Genomic DNA, 17,178 nt, shown 5'->3' with positions numbered 1-17,178 from the left:
ATGGCCCGAAAAAGCCTTCCTGTTCTGCGACATGCAGCGACACATTCAGAAGAACCAGGTAGAGGCCGGATAATACATTCACTGTGTTAGGTGACAGGCAAAACTCATACGTCCAAGCGGCGGTGCTTGATCACAGCGTTATGGGGAGAGCGGACACAGGTGCAGAAGACAGAAGTCACAGGTAGGTGCTGAGAGCGGCCGCTCCATCGCCAAATGGCGTTTACTACACAACATAGATGGGTTTGGGTTCTAGGGATATTTCACAAAACATTTGCTGTGACTATCCTGCTTGGTGCTTTCGGCTTCCACAGTGAATTGCGGGACAACGTGGCGCCATTGGCCAGCTGACACTAAGACTGCAACGCTAATGACAGTGTATGCGCTCACGGTACAGTCTAGCTGTATTCCATTGCAGGCAGTGGGACGTTAAACAGTAACAGCCAGTTTCATTTTATCTATCAATAGTACACATGAAACTAAGCAACTTTGCAATACTTCTCATCAGAGAAGCGTCCTTCTTCCACCTTGTGGACTGAGCTTTTCCTCTCAATTAACGGGTAAAAATCTGTACTCGGTGATGAAAGACTTCCCCCATTGCAGAGATAGATGACAGTTGGCACTCTTAAAATTCGATGGAGAGGAGCTAGATGCAGACTGACAATCTGCTGCAAGTTCTGAAATGACAGTTATAGTTCTCCATAGAACTTTATAGGTACCAACTGTCATCTATCTCAGGAGTGGAAAATTATGTACTGTACCCACAAGTTATAATAATCATAAGAATGGAAGATCAATTCAGGAGAAGAAAAAAAAAAAAAAAAAGTGAATTTCTCTAATAAGACATATTACAAAGTTTACATGCACTATTGATTTATGAAAAAAAATAAAAACGACTGTTACTCTTTAAAAAAAATTACATATATGAAATAGCAGACAATCAGAACAAAAACATTAAAGCAAACCATCTACTAAGGTATGAAAATGATCAAATAAATAGATCTAAACTCAATATGGTTAGATGTGTAAGAGCACTTTAGGACGAACGAAAAGAAAGCAGAGGAAGTAGAAAATGGGCCAAGTGAAAACCTACAGTAGCATTTCCACACATGCAAGCACTGGTGTCTGTCATACAGAGATACAAAGATTTAAAAAGTCAGGAAGAAAAAAAAAACGACGAAAACTCTTATCCTGTACAAGGTTCCATCAGATGGTGAAATAAACTTGTTGATCTCTGTAAACCAGTCACTCATTCTCAGGAAGCCTGGAATATTGACCCTTTATTCTTTAGTTAAGATTATGAGGAATGCTTATCCTAAAATAACTTAAGGTTTATGCACTTAAAAAGTCATTGTCACTTTTCTGTACATGATTAACATAGCAAACAAATAAAGGAAGCCATTAAAGTGGTATTCCCATCTCCCAAGATCCTATCCCAATATGTAATAGTTGTAATAATAGCAAATACCTCATATTAGAAATGTAGCATAGTTCTTCTGATAAGCTTTTTACCATGTGAAGGCACTGCAGTAGCTTAGGTTTCCGTGGTTACTACTGCTAATATAGTGACAGTTAGCTGGTTGTCGTTGCCATGGTTATCTAAGCTACTGCAATGCCCTGCACATGGGGTAAGCAACATAGTGAATCAGAACTAGACTACATTTCTAATAAGACATATTTGCTTATATTATTATTAGCACACCTACTACATATTGGGACAGAATCTTGGAGATGGGAATAACCCTTTTGTGTCCTGCAATTGCAGCACTGAGCATGATTTTCGTTTTCCTGGCAGCTTGAATGCACATGTTAAAGTTGACTATTACACAAGTTTTTTTTTTTTTCTTTACTGGATACACACCATAGATAGCAAGCTACACAGACAGACTCACAATGCCAGATCTCACATACGCACCGTTGCGGGAGAGGACCGAGAAGTGTGAGATAAACTATGGCGGGAACTGTCCAGACCTCCATGAATTAGGTATGCCCCAGAACTAGAGATGATTTGGCTCCCATCCATGGTGATGCCCACCATACTGTGAGAGGGTATCGCACTGGGAGAGGAGACCACGGTGGTCACTTGGGCACCTCCGCCTTGAGAGTCGAAATATGAGGCGGCACTGCTTGGAGCGTAAATCTGGGCTTCAGCGTTGTAGGAATAAGCTGTTCGGCTGTGGAAGAAAATAAAAACAGGTGGAAATCAAGTCAAAAAGCAACACATAACTAAGGGGTGTAAACGAATAGTTACGTCCAAAAGGAGAGACCATGTTAGAGTGGCCACTGTACGAAAGTGGGGTAGATGGAAGAGCTTGATGACAGAATAACGAATATAACATGTAAGAGAAATTACATTTCATAAATTTGGGTGTCATACACACACACATCCTTCCCCTTATTTAAAAGGAAACTGTCACTCAATTACATTTTTACCAGAAAAATTGTTCTCGCCATTTATTTTAAATTTTCGCACTGGAAAATGAGTAAAAACAGCAAAAAAAAAATCATCCCCCAATTTCTGCTGAAAGTGGCAATACCCCATATGTCGCTGTACAGTACTGCTTAGCCATACGGAAAGACTGGGGAGAGACGGAGCACTATTTGCTTCCTGGAGCACAAATTATTGTAGAATAGTTTGCGGACGCCATATACAAAGCCCCTAAGTGCTAGAAGAGCAGAATCCCCCCTCAAGTGACCCCATTTTGGAAATTATACTCATTTGGGATTTTATCTACTTTACAGGTGGGATTTTATCTACTTTACAGGTGTAGTGACTATTTTGATTCCATGGGTCTTTTCCAGAAACAAGCAGCAGTGGATCTTGCGGAGTGAAAACTGCAAATCTGCCATTGTAGTGACCAGTACATTGTAGTGACCAGTACATTGTAGTGACCAGCCCATGCTTCTGGAGACATAGACCCCATAAATTAAAGCGGGTTCTCCTCACCACAGAAATGCCAAGCATGGATGCTAACTGTGGTTTAGGCACACTGTGGGGATTAGAAGGGAAGAGGCATTAGGCTTTGGGAGCATAGAATTAGCCGGTGATGCCAAATATGTGCACTTCGTTTATTTTTGTATTGACTTTCAATAAATATATTTATTAAAATTATTATTTATTTATTTATTTTTTTAAATCTAATTCCAGGATGGGATATCCGCTTTCACTGCCCTGATCTAATACTCTGCAATGCATTTGGATTGCAGCGTCTTAGATTAGTCTCTGGCCCACAGGGAAGAGAGAAGGAGTGTCATCTCCTGGTCTGAGCAGGAGCTTACAGGCCACCATACCTGGGTGACCCCGCGACCATCTTTCAGCCCTGGGTCACCAAGGAGACCATCGGCACAACACAATCGCGTTGTGCCAATCGGAGCAGAAGGTGATCAATGTCGCTGTTCACATTGACAGCGGTATCAGAAGGGTTAATCGCCCACGCACTGATCAAGGGCGTTGCCCACAGGGTATCCATTCTCATACAGCGCTGCAACCTGCTTTTGATCGCGCAAGCGCTTGGAGCGAACCCTTCGTGATAGTCACGCCGTTACATGTACACCGGTTTGCAGGAAATCACCTCTACAGCAGCGCCGTACATGCACGGCGTATGTCGTGAAGGGATTAGGCTATGTGCCCACGTTAGCGTTTTAAAACGCTCAAAAAACCGGACTCCTTCCCAGAAGATGCACGTTTTATTTCTGCACGTTTTTGATGCGTTTTCTGGAAACAATGGAAACAGCTAAAACCGCGGACCTATGCGGAAAATAATGAGCATGCTGCGTTTTTAGCCGCTAAGCGTTTTCTGAGCGGAAAAAAACGCATGCATTGGCACAAAGGCCAAAATGCATTAAATTGAATGAGAAGCTTATTTTAAGCGGTTTGAGCCCTAAAAACGCTTCAAAATGCTACTGTGGGCACACAGCCTTAATGTTGAGGCCAGAGTTCCTCGAATAAGGAATACTTACATGGTGCCATTGGTGTACACGGCATCGCCCTCCACATACTGCACTTGTGCAGGGTACACATGTTGCACGGTTTGCACCTGCAATGACAAATCCCATTTTTACCATCTCTGACTGCATTTACACATGAAAGTGACATTTCAATATCAGGCAGACAAGTACAAAGCTTTTTAGGGTTATTAAAAATAGTCCTTAATCTGAGAACCGTTTTATTGGTTGGGACTGATGACTTAAACACATAACATCTACGATCTTTTTACTAGCCATCCAATAGGCAATTATGGCATGTACGTTACACTTCAAGGGACTATTCTGGTTGGTCTAGCCTTAGCAGAGGCCATCGATATTAGTCATTTCTATGGACGCCCCCACTGATCAGCTGCTTGAACGTGCGGCCCTGTGGGACTCCTATTGATCTATAGTAGGATGATATCAACAGTTTAAAAAATATATATCAAAACTAAACCCCTTAACGCATACATGTAACAGATGTCGGCGTCATGCAGAATAGCTGGAACATTAGCATGCAGTAGCATCTCACAGAAGACCAGAGCAGTGTAAGGATGCTTGTTAGTGGCCAACACCATTAAGTGAAAGCTTTGTTCTTCAACGCCTTTTATTAGAATGATGCAAGATTCAGTTTGGCCACAACACAGAACACAGCAAAAAAAACCCTTCCAAAACAAGTGGAATAAATGTATCAGATTTTATAAGGGGCATAGAAGACCAGGCTGTGCCCCTCTCCTCCACTCCCCATTTGTTGCAGATCTCTTTAAGTCCTATCTGCTTCTCATCACCATTAGATGTTAATAAATGTCTATATAATGCAGAGCCACTGACTTCAATGAGAGAGGTCTAAACCATCGTGCAGAGAGCACTCTATGTTGGCAGCCCAAACTTACAATTCTAGCTAGATTCTGAGTACTAACCACGTTATCACCCTGGACTGCCAGAAACGAACCAAGTGATCAGTGGCAACCCGAGACCACTGCAGATTAGAACGCTTAAAGCCTGTAGATGCGAAAATAAGTGGAAATGGGACATCAAGCTGGAGCAAAAAATTAACTATATGCTATAAAAGTACTGTGATCATGCTCCGAATATAGCGAATAACTGCGTACAATAAAAGACGCTGGAATTTTTCCTATTGCATCGCAACATCAAATTTCCTATTTGTGCATATGAGGAATTGTAAGTATTGCTCCACTACCTTTATATTGAGGGCTTATGCTAAGGCTAGGTCATAAACAGCATATCGACAGGGATCCGACAACCAGCATCCCCAATGTTTAGCTGTTGTCAGCGCCAGAGTAGGAAGGATTTTAGCAGCTCCTGAGAAGAACAATACAGCTTTCTCAACTGTGTAGTCGCCGCTGCTGGGCACTGCAGAACTACCCCTTTTTCAATGAATAGAAGTGGCATTGAAGTCCCTTTTGTCAGCCACTTAAATTAACGGAGCTGCACTGCTCACCTCCGCAACTGGTAACATCTAGCAGAGTGTATCTGCAGGACCAGGCAGCGGACACTACACAGTTGATTAAGCTGTATTGTTCACAACTGCTAACATCCGGCAGAGCGGATCTGCAGTATCTAACACCAGCCACTACAAAGCTGACAGCAGTTGAGGAACTTAAAAGTACAGATCTGTCAACTGTATAGTATCTGCTGCCAGGTACTGCAAATAAGCTCCACAACTGTTATCTGGTGAAGTGGGTCTGCAGTACCTGGCAGCAGACACTGCTACACAGTTGAGTGAGCTGTTGAGATCCACAACTATCATCCGGTCAAGTGGAACGGTACAATTGTCAACTTTGAAGTGTCCTCTGCCAGGTACTGCAGATCCACTCAACTGAATATTAGCAGTTGAGGAACTGAACAGTACAGTACTAACATACATTTGAGTGGATCTGCAGTACCTGGCAGAGGACACTTCAAAATTGACAGTTGTACCTTTCCACTTGACCGGATGATAGTTGTGGATCTGAACAGCTCACTCAACTGTGTAGTATTGTCTGCTGCCAGGTACTGCAGACCCACTTCAACGGATGATAGAAATTGTGGAGCAAATCTGCAGTACCTGGCAGCGGATACTACACAGTTGACTGAGCTGTACTTTTCAGCTCCGCAACTGTTATCATCCGACCGATGCAGGTAGGTCATCAATATACAAGTAGTGAAGCAACCCTTTAACTACAACGGACTTTGTCAAATTGAGTTTTACAGATAAAATACTTCTTTATTGTGTTATTAGCAACACAACTAGGCAATTGCTGAACTGCATAAATATCACTGAACACTGGATGTGAGAGATAAATGACATTAACAGCATTAGATGCACATTATATCAAGCGGTGGGCACACAAGATTACTACCTTCACAGCAAAACAATATTCCTCTCTTACTTTTACATTCTGGGTTATTATAGACCAAGCATAGTAAAATACAAGAGTGGGTTAGAACTGATGCAGCAGTCAGCGGTGCTTTAGAATTGCCAGGATAGGTTGGCAGTGGGGTATAGGGGGATTAGTAGCAGCCAGACTTTGAGCGGAGACCTTCTTGGGCCTTTTACCTGCTGCTGTATCTGGTGAGCTCTGGGCACAGAGACACCCTGACCATGTGCTCCTTTGGGAGCAGAGCCAGACGACTGAGACAAACTTCTCTGGAAGGAAAAGGTGATTAACAGGAGGTTGTAAAAAGAGAAGATGCTTTAAGAGGAACTTATGTCCTATTTTTAGGCTAAGTGAATAGTTTTTAACAACTTATCTTCTGTAGATTCAGAAGCCTTTGGCAAGGCTAAAAGCTACTCAAACAATATATAGCTGTTGGATATTTGGCTTTCAAGAGATGGAACAAAATAAGCGGCTGAAGCCATCTGTTGTCACTTATCTCCATAAAACAAATGATTAGGCAGGTAGAAATTTAATCTACACCTCACAAACCCACCAGATCCACCATCACCAAATATCTACTTGGTAAGGCCAGCTTTAGAATATCAGAAAGTTATCTTAAAGACTAGAATTTTCGCAATAAATCATATACATGAACCTGCAGCCAATCACTAGCTCCAGCGGCAACATTTGCACGTATGGCATGTGACTATCGAAGCCAGGGATTGTCTGCAGTGGTCGCATGATTGCCGGACAGAATACCATTACTGCATGGGAGGGAATTCAACAGGTAACAGATGATTATTTCTTTGTTCATAATAATCTCCATTCTTGGTCATTTTGCTTAAAATCGTCTAATATGATGATTTTATTGCACTTTAAGAAGTCGGTAGGATGTAGAAAAAATTTGCAAACTAGAAAAGCAAGGATCTCAAACTCAATAGATGGCTACATCTTCTTACTTCTCCATGCACGGCAGAGTTTGCCCTGCGAGTGCTTCTATGTTAGCTATGAAAGCCACTGCCAGACTACATTGGCGGCAGCTTACCGTGCTGAGAACAAAAGGATTGGCAGTCCAAATATCAGATACGTCAGCTCCTTATCTCTCGGGAGGCCCTCCCAATACACACTGTAGGCAGAGCCCAACAATACTAGTGGGTTTGATAAACTTTAGTCTAATGCACGGGTGGGGAATCCATTTCCTGCCAATGGCCATTTGAATATTCAAATCATTCTTCGGGGCCATACAAATTGTGCGCCAACTCCACCCATAAAGTACGTCCTGACGCTGGCACTGGTGTCAGGAAGTAATCTTTCATTGCATGTGCCTCATCATTCAGTAAGGAACACTGCATGTGTATGCGCACAGAGCAAGAAGACATTAATGAGCCAGTACGGTGAAACACAGCTGCCGGCCCAGGCACTGCGGTTTCCAGGAATCTTCCCAAGGGCCAGATAAAAGGTCATCAAGGGCCGTAAACAGCCCGCTGGTCTGAGCTTCCCCAACTCTGGTCTAATGCCTGAAGGGTAGAGCAAGGTAATGTGTGGCCAGTGAGCCACATCCAGCACACAGGTTGTTCCAGTCCAGCCCGCGGAAACCAATGTGCTGAAACAAGTTGCCCAAGGGCCGGAACATGACCTGTAGTGCTGCCCGCTCTCCCATGTCACCGCTACCCACATCTTTGATATGCAGACAGCGTTGACTACACTGGTGGAGGACGGTGCCACCAGCTCCATCTTCCACAAATCAGCATGTGCAATTGAGACAGCAGATGTCATCACATCATGTCTGCTGTGAGGGGTCAGTGCACTGGAGTGCTAGGAGTGGGAGGATCGGAAGTGAGGATGGGCTGCTTTTTGTTTTTTCTTTTCCCATATGCGTATGGGATGTTTGCATGTATGTAGGAGGCTATGTGAGGTCTCATACTATATATAGGGGGCTATGTGGGGGGTGTGATTATTCTCATACTGTATAGAGAAATGCTACGTGGATTTTCACACTGTATATGGGGGACTCATGCTGTTTGTAGGGGGCTCATGGTATATAAGGGGGCTGTGTGCAGACTCATACGGTATATAAGGGGGTATCAGCATACGCAATTCTGCTCAATATTAAGTGATATTAAGACAATATTAAAATAACATAATTAGAATAAATATGTTAATATTAATATAGAACAGAATTCATTTCAGCCTATTCGTTTGGCCCTCCACAACAGTCATGGGCCCTCATGTGGCGCCTTGGGAAAATTCACTGCCCAGTGGCTTTAGAGCAGGGCTCGAAAAAAATCTGGTAGCAGATTCCCTTTAGGTTTCAGCATGCAATCTTTCTATCATTAGGAGCACATTACCTGCTGAGAAGCCGGGACTGGTTGAACAACTGGTGCTTGAGCAGATGCCGAGGTCCGTAATGCAACCGAGGTCGCAGAATCCGAGCCACTGTCTGAACTTTGCATGATGGTAACTAGACGATGGAGAGAAGAGAGTGACATTAGAAAGGTGCTAAGCAATCACCGCAAAGGTAAAAATGCTTAGAGGCAGCTTTTCCACAAAGCTCTCCTTAATAAAGGGAATTCTTTTTTTTCAGCAAAGGATTGTATCTCTGCAAGTGCTCAGAAGTGGAGACATACGAGGTACAAGGCGGCTCATGGGACCGACACTGCTCAGGGCTTCCTGTCACTAATCCTACAGCATAGATGGCATAATACATATACAGAAGATTACATTCATTAAAATGTACATATGATCCCAACATGTTCCCGAGCACTTGATTTTACTAGTACAACTCCAGAATATGCCAAGTGCAAAAATGTAATTACATTATCCTTTCTAAGTCAGTAAGCCACCTGGATGAGTATTTTTATGAAAAATGGTACAACTAGAAAATAAAATTCACCCATGATACTATAGAATACATATACTGTACCATATAAATACTAAGGCCTCACGTGGGCGGTTTATCAGTCTTTTTCATACATAGAACATGTAACCATTATAGTCTATGGGGATATTCACATGCCTGGTTTACAAAAGAAAAAGCAGCATAAAGAGGTCAGTTTTTGGTCCAAGTCTCAGACTTGTATGGGTAAATTTGGTCTAAGAGGCCACTGTGTGCGCAGTCTACGATTAACATTGTAATGGATAGCAGAAGCTTTGCAATGTTTGTTTTTCTCATACGTGAAAATCACTAAAGAAACGTTAGTAACAACTAACACACTGACGAAAACCGGAACAAAAGTGCCGATGATACTAGGATCATTTTTTTTTTTTTTTTTTGCAGATTATAGAAATTACGGACATCTGAATTAGGCCTTATTGTTGCCAGCGTGCTATGAAAGTCAGGCCAGGAATCGGCAAACTGTCCAGGGATTAAAGGGACTGTCCAGGACTTAAATATTAATGTTCCATCTTTGGGATAGGTCATCAAGGTCAGATTCCAGTGTTGGCGGTGGAAGAGAGCTGCACACCTCAGTTGACGGAACAGTGGCCGCAGCCGGGTAATGCACGCTGACCCCCCCCCCCCCCCCAATTGATGTAAATAGGGGGCCGATGTGCAGTACCCGGCTGTGGCCACTATACCGTTCACAGAGCTGTGCAGCTCCATAACTCAGCAGCTTTGGCCGCCGCAGACCGCTCATCAGGAGGGTGCTTGTGTCGGCTCCCACTGATCAGACAAAGGACAAGCAAAGGTTAAAGTCCTGGACAATTACTGGTGATCATAGGTGAAAAGAAAACTTGCTAAACTTCCTGCACCAATCAGGGACAACTTTGAAGTTGAAAAGAAATATACGGTATATGATATCTCCATCTCTGCCCACACACAGTGGTGCTGTGGAGATTTCAGCGGCTTGCTGGAGAGCGGAGGTCAGACAGTGTTTAATCAGCAGGAAAACAGATGCAGATGTTCCATGTGTAGAGCAGAGACTGCTATGCTTGGCTCTGTTTGCTTTCCTCCGGATTGTTGCTCTGCAAACAACGGTTGCTAGGAGCAACTGCAGTCCACTTCTGTATCCATGATCTGGTTGCCGGGCAACTCACAGATTACATCCCAAACTAAACAATACGCCACTCACCCCACCCCCGTCGCCCTCCCCTACTGTACGCTGCTCTGCTTTCTGCCATTAACTAGGCAATGTGTCATCTATTATACGAGACTGGGGGAAATGTGGAGGGAGGGAGAGCAGAGACACTGTTTATTCCAGCGCTGCTTCGGAGAAGCATTTCTCATTTCCTAATGAAATAATATTCAGGCTTTTCGGCAATACATTATCAGATCTAGACACATCTTAAGCTCAAAGCAATTGATATCAGCCTAGGTTTAGAAAAACAGCAGGAAGTCATTTTATTTTGTCGTCATCAAAGTCATAGCTATATATACATAATGTATGCAGTGCGGGCCGGGCCAGTCTCATCACTACCAGCAGTGCAATCGACGACCTACAAGTCAACGATTCACATAAAATGGAGTCATCCAGCGTTAATGAGCCACCACCATGGGAGCCGCATATACATCTTTACAGGACATTGTGCTGTCAACCTCACAAATCACAAAAAACTGAGGGCACTACCAATAGGTCAATACGTGGGATCTCCCACCACACACCAAAAAGTAATCAAAAAACAAAAAAAGTAGCGTGTAAAGGCAAAGATCACCACAAACGGTATAACAAGTAACAATTAAAGTTAGACAAGCAACAAACAAGTTTAAAAATAATTAAAAAAAACAAAAAGGTTATCAAATATACAACAGCATGAAGGGCCTTGTAAGTGCCCCACACGCAGAAAGAACCCCTCCTCTACTATGTGCACTGGGAGTGTGTTATAATGAAACACACATAGAGCCACAGACAACGATGACAAAAATCGAAGCACACCAGAAAAACCTGGAAATTTGTCAAAAAAATACAATAGTAATATCAGTGGAAAGGGAAAGATAAAAACAAAAACCCTCTAGAAAATAAACAGAGGGTGAGGGAGAGAAGGTAATTAATCCTGAATAAGACCTGTTGGATCCTGGAGAAGAAGAGCGACCGGTCACAAGGGGGAGAGGGGGAAAGACCCCACGCGTATCGCCACACCGCATGGCTTCCTCAGGGAGAAGTGAGGGAGAGAGAGGCTTGTCAACCTTATGTAGTCAAAGTCATTCGGTAAATCGTCAATTAGTCAGGTGTGAGAGGCTTATCAAGAACAGCAAATACACAACGTAGTCATGGGAACCCAACAAAAACAAGCTTACCCCTGTGTATCAAAAAAGGCAGACGCAAAAAAGGACCACAAGGAAAAGGACCTTGCGGTCACGTGATGATTAAATCAAATGAATGATATACCACAAAGGGCTCTAAACCCATATGCAAACACAAAGCCGAGATGTTTGAAAAAACAAGAAATGTAAATGTCCCAAAGAAATTGGAAAAAGGGACCAGGCTTCTAAAGCATAATGCATCGATAGTTAAATTAATGACAGCAAGCAACAGGACCTAAGGTCATGTGACCAGCTCAGCACATGCGAACAAAAAACAAAGGCGATCGGTAGCCACAGCGCATGCGCACCACCCCCACAGTCAGACACATGTGAGGCATCATATATGACCATGGGCAATGCGAAAACCTAATAAAGCAAGGCAATTCTTGACTCGTTTTGCCAACATAAAGTTTTGGACAGTCACAGACCAAGAGACAAATAACATTTTCAGTTCGGCAGTTAGAGTAACACCATGTGCGGATTGGATCTGGATAAGAAAGAGCACAGACTTGTCTGTTACGAACCACATAAGTACAGATGGTACAATTCCCACATGGAAACGTGCCCAACAACTTGGTTCCTCTACCCAATGGTATTGTGGGTCTCTTGAAATGGCTAGAGCACAGAGAATCCGTAGGGTCCTTGCTCGTTTAGCAATCAATTAGGGTTTCTTGCCAGTAAAGGGAAGAAGTCTTGGTTCTTTACAAAGAATGCCCCAATTTTTATTCAAAATTTTGTAGAGGTCTTGCCACTGGTTGTTGAAAGTGGTAATAAAATTGACTCCCATACGTTCTTGGCAACAACATGTCCTCAAAAGATCTCGACGATCCTGTTGGGCTGAGGCCCTAAAGGCTTTGGCCACCATCTGCCGTGGATACGCCCCAGAAATGAACCTAGTAAGGTCTCTGGCTTGCCTGGAAAAAACCTCTAGTTCACTGCAATTGCAACGTACACGAAAAAACTGACCTTTAGGTATGCCATCCCGAACATGTCGTGGATGGAAGCTTTCATAATGAAGTAAAGCTGTTGGTCAACCTCACAAATTCCAACGCTCATTCTCATCACTGAAATATGGCATGTACTAGAAGGAAAAACTAGAATTATTTGGCGCTTTTCCAGCATCGGTAATCGTGTACATGTTAAAAGAGTTTACATGAGATAGAAAGCAAATACAATAAAGACGAACCAACGGTGACACGCTGGCACAGGGTCGCCATCTTTATCTACCGTATTGTAATGCAAATCTAATGTCCTCGCCAGGGGTTGTCTTAGGCCCAACAAGTAGGCTCAGTGTAGCAATGAGGAATCTGAGGAATGTGTACTCACAGAAGTGAAGAAAGGAAAAAGGAGAGAAAAAAAAACCTCCCTAGAATGGCAAGCTCAGACATGTCGGAGAGAGAGGTGAGGATTAGACCAGAAAGTTACAGAACGTAGATTGTCTGGCAGTTCTACCCGAGTCTGTATTGAGACACCCGTGGATCACTAAAGGCACAAGTGCTCAGCCTGTGCTAGAACATAGGAAGAATGATGGACAGAGCTCCGGAGACTTTCTGAAAGTGAGCACTTCAGCTCGTAGTAGGAGCCTCAGGACCCAAAACTCTCACGGATCATTAGCGCGCACACAGAGATTACAACATATGAAAAATTAAAAGTTGAATTACCCTTTAAAAAGGAAGCAGTCATCAGGTTTACACTAACCCATCTGAGGGCAGCCTGATGTAGTAGCAAGACCCTGATTCCATCAGTGTATCCCTTAATGGGCTGCTGGCTGCAGTTTTGATAAAAACATTGCTTAACCTGCTACAGATCTACCAGTTCTTAAAATACTGAGATCTGCCCACACTAATGATTGTGTACACTGTGCATAGGCAGACAGCTGACACTCAGTGCTGGAGGTGGGGTCATACAGAGCTCATGAATATGGAGGACTACATGGCAGCAGGTTTACTAGTCCTCTAGTGTTAAGGCCCCGTTTCACATAGCGAGATCGCTGAAGCGTCACAGATTTTGTGACGCAACAGTGACCTCGCCAGCGATCTCGTTACGTGTGACACTTATCAGCGACCAGGCCCCCGCTGCGATGTCGCTGGTCGTGCTCGAATGTTCTAGGCCATTTTTTTATCGTTGGCATCCTGCTGACCAGCATGCATCGCTGTGTGTTTGACACAGACGAGCAACCTTGTTAGCGAATCAGAAATCATAGACACGTGCGAGTCATCAGAATTGCTGCTGTGTGACAAGGTCCCAACGACCGCTGAGGTCGTTATACGGATCGCTGGATCATTGCTGTGTCGTTGGGTAAATCTGACTGTTTGACAGCTTACTAGAGACGCACCAGCGATCCTTACCAGGTCGTATCGTTGTCGGGATCGCTGGTGCGTCGCTAAGTGTAACGGGACCCTAACTGTTATGCTGAGAAAACAGTGATATTTTATCAAAACTACAGAAAGCAGCCATGTGGTACATTGCTGGAAACAATATCTATGCACCTACAACATGCGGTCCTCCGATCCCCAGGTCCTTGTGACAGTATCCCTTTAAAAATATCCGAGCATGTAATACTGATGACATGTACTTAGGATAGTTAATCAATTTCAGATTTCTAGGGATCAGGACCCCCAGCAATTCACTGTACCCAACCCTAGCGGCAGCTGGATGCAAACATTGAATGGAGTTGAACAGCACAGCTCAGTGCGATGTGTAGCAGTCGCTGCCAGGTACAGCAGATCACCGACTGAAAAAACACACATCTGTACCTGGCCTAAATTACAATTCAGATAGGATTTTTGGCAAAGGATTTTCTAAAGCTGGTCACCTCCCATCTAGTACAACACATCTGATATGTATATTTTGTAATCACATAGAAAAGAACATTTTAAAGGTTTGTTGTTTTTTTTTTATAGATAAAGGCTACAAGGCTGTTTTACTAACAGTCATTGCTGACCTTCAAGAAGATTGTGGCCACCTACGCAGAAGAACTTCTCTGTCTCCCTTTATCTCCTGCCAGCAGTCACAAGCACATTCACATCTACTAGCAGGAGCGATGGACATTCTGTAGGTGTCACATGGGTAATATGGAAATCCAAAAACACAACGATGTTACAATAACGCGAGTGCAGCAACCGAACATGGCCGCTAGTAAATAATGCACAGTAAAGGCTTATGTTGCAATGAATATTTGATGTATAGATGGATGTCATGATGCTTCAAGCCTGGGGTAATACCAGGTGGCTCCCTGTTCCGCGATACTTCCAATGCATTAAATAAGATTATTGAAGTACCAAGTCTCCAGCATTTCAGACCTGTGTGTGAATTGAGCCTACAGCACTGCATACAAATGGTTTTAAATACTTTCAAATAGATCCACAGAAGTGTCAGAAATAAACTACAATTTTAGTATGCTGATAGAAACAGTTTTTGGTGTTAAAGGGAACCTGTCAAAAACATATACTCCTCCCAAACTAGTTAGATGACCGTGTAGCTCTTAAAAAATGACTGTGAGCAGTGAGAAATTTCATTCTGAAATTGTGTATATATGTGACGATGCACTTACAGCTCCGCAGCCTCAGGCTGTAATCACTTATAGGAGAACCAAAGACCTGTCAATAAGCCAGGAGAGAGCAGGACGGGAATGCAGAGTGAGGCCGAGGAGCTGTAAGTGCGCCGTCACAACCCAATGCACTTCCTGACTCACGGATACACAATGGCAAAACGTGCTGCTAGAGAATCACTTTGGGGTCATAAAGAAATCAACTTGTTTAAAGGGTTACACATACATATATAGCATCATGCCAGTAGATGGAATATTGGGAAAACATCAAATAATATTTGGAGGCTGGTGCGCTAAAAGGTCAGCTCAAAGTTGAATAGTATAGACTAACTTGGCACACACACGTATAGATTCCAGTGAAAGTGATATGTAATAAAGTACAGAACATACAGCAAAGACGTTTCGGTCTCAGCGACCTTCATCAATGTACTATATGCTGTACTGTGTGCACTTATTGGTAGCGCAAAGTGTCCATTAAGACGCGAGCCTAACGGCGGAAACCGCGTCTTTGCTGGCACTCACCCCGCATACCCGGGACTGACATATGGCTCCTCATGCTCCTCATTCTTAATGGACACTTTGCCCTACCAATAAGTGCACACAGTACATTGATGAAGGTCGCTGAGACCGAAACATCTTTGCTGTATGTACTGTACTTTATTAAATATCACTTTCACTGGAATCTATACGTGTGTGTGCCAAGTTAGTCTATACTAGTATACGGATTGGGATCCTTCTTGTGCACCACCTACTTTGGAGTTGTGCCAACAGTTCTATATAGGAAACCAGCAAAAAAGCAGAGAGGTTTACCCGTACAGGCCTCCAGACAAATGCAGGATGCAGTGGACCCATATAATTAAGATGGCAACACAGGTGCAAGAATACCGAAGAGACAACCGCTCACAGCCTACCAATACATGGAGGGGGCGGTTGCCTGGTATGTTAATGCACAATAAAAAACTTGTATGCGGCGCTGTTCACACTGTGGCAATGCACAGCATCCAGGCCAGCCTAGTAGTGACACCCTTCTAGTAGCTCAGCCCGCCAGAGCTAATAGGAGGGTGTCACTGCTAGGCTGGCCTGGATGCTGTGCATTGCCACAGTGTGAACAGCGCCGCATACAAGTTGTTTTGTGCATCAACATACCAGGCAACCGCCCCCTCCATGTATTGGTAGGCTGTGAGCGGTTGTCTCTTCGGTATTCTTGTACCTGTGTTGCCATCTTTATTATATGGGTCCACTGCATCCTGCATTTGTCTGGAGGCCTGTACGGGTAAACCTCTCTGCTTTTTTGCTGGTTTCCTATATAGAACTGTTGGCACAACTCCAAAGTAGGTGGTGCACAAGAAGGATCCCAATCCGTATACTAGTATAGACTAACTTGGCACACACACGTATAGATTCCAGTGAAAGTGGAGGATTTTTAAGTCCTCTTTCTGTGCTCTTTCAGTCAACGGTTCTATATAGCTCAAAGTTGAATAACCTAGATATTAACAATACAATGGAGTGATACAGATGGCATTCAACCACTTTCCACAGACATGGTATGCAGTGGTTTTATTTCATATATTTACACATTGACACTCTAATGATTTGTAAAAAGAAGAGTAGATATAATGACGGAACGGTAGACAGAATATTATTTAATAGAAAATAATCAGGGAATATTACAGCACCAAGCACCTGTGCATTAAGCATATCTAAATAGGCATGCCTTAAGATCGTGAATTTGAGTCTTTCAAGTTAATTTGTGAACGAATCTGCTTATACTTGGCAGTTTTAGAACTTTCTCTTCATATAACTGAAGTTTCCTTTTAATGAGGAACAGGCCTGTGACTCAGCTCAGAGCTAAACCTATTGTTCAGAGGACAGAGACCACGCCTATACATATGACTACTACAGAAGTAGGTTGGTAGTTACTAGAGATTGTGTGAATCGATCCACATGACCTAGTCCATCGGCCATGACAGTCACATCTGGTCACTCGATGGGAACAACCTCTTACCAGGCGACCTCAGCATGTCTTCTTCTGATAAGCCAGTCTG

The 17,178-nt window shown here is 43.4% G+C and overlaps 1 protein-coding gene across 1 annotated transcript in view; it reads right to left on the bottom strand.

The window, feature by feature from the left end:
- The window catches only part of RFX2 (regulatory factor X2), an 89,447-nt gene that overhangs the window by 55,049 nt on the left and 17,220 nt on the right, over positions 1 to 17,178 (bottom strand). Inside the window, exons 2-4 of the mRNA XM_073544331.1 lie at positions 8,693 to 8,805; positions 3,958 to 4,034; positions 1,913 to 2,171 (exon numbers count right to left, since the gene is read on the bottom strand). Of these exons, the coding sequence (XP_073400432.1) occupies positions 1,913 to 2,171; positions 3,958 to 4,034; positions 8,693 to 8,797 (441 nt within the window). The 5' untranslated portion in view covers positions 8,798 to 8,805. The remainder of the gene's footprint in view (positions 1 to 1,912; positions 2,172 to 3,957; positions 4,035 to 8,692; positions 8,806 to 17,178) is intronic.

This window comes from Dendrobates tinctorius, unplaced genomic scaffold, assembly GCF_039654945.1.
Source record: "Dendrobates tinctorius isolate UK_male_01 unplaced genomic scaffold, ASM3965494v1 ptg000011l, whole genome shotgun sequence".
In the NCBI taxonomy this organism is placed as follows: Eukaryota; Metazoa; Chordata; class Amphibia; order Anura; family Dendrobatidae; genus Dendrobates; species Dendrobates tinctorius.
Note: the sequence above shows the minus strand (reverse complement) of the source record. Positions and strands in the feature narration are given on the sequence as shown.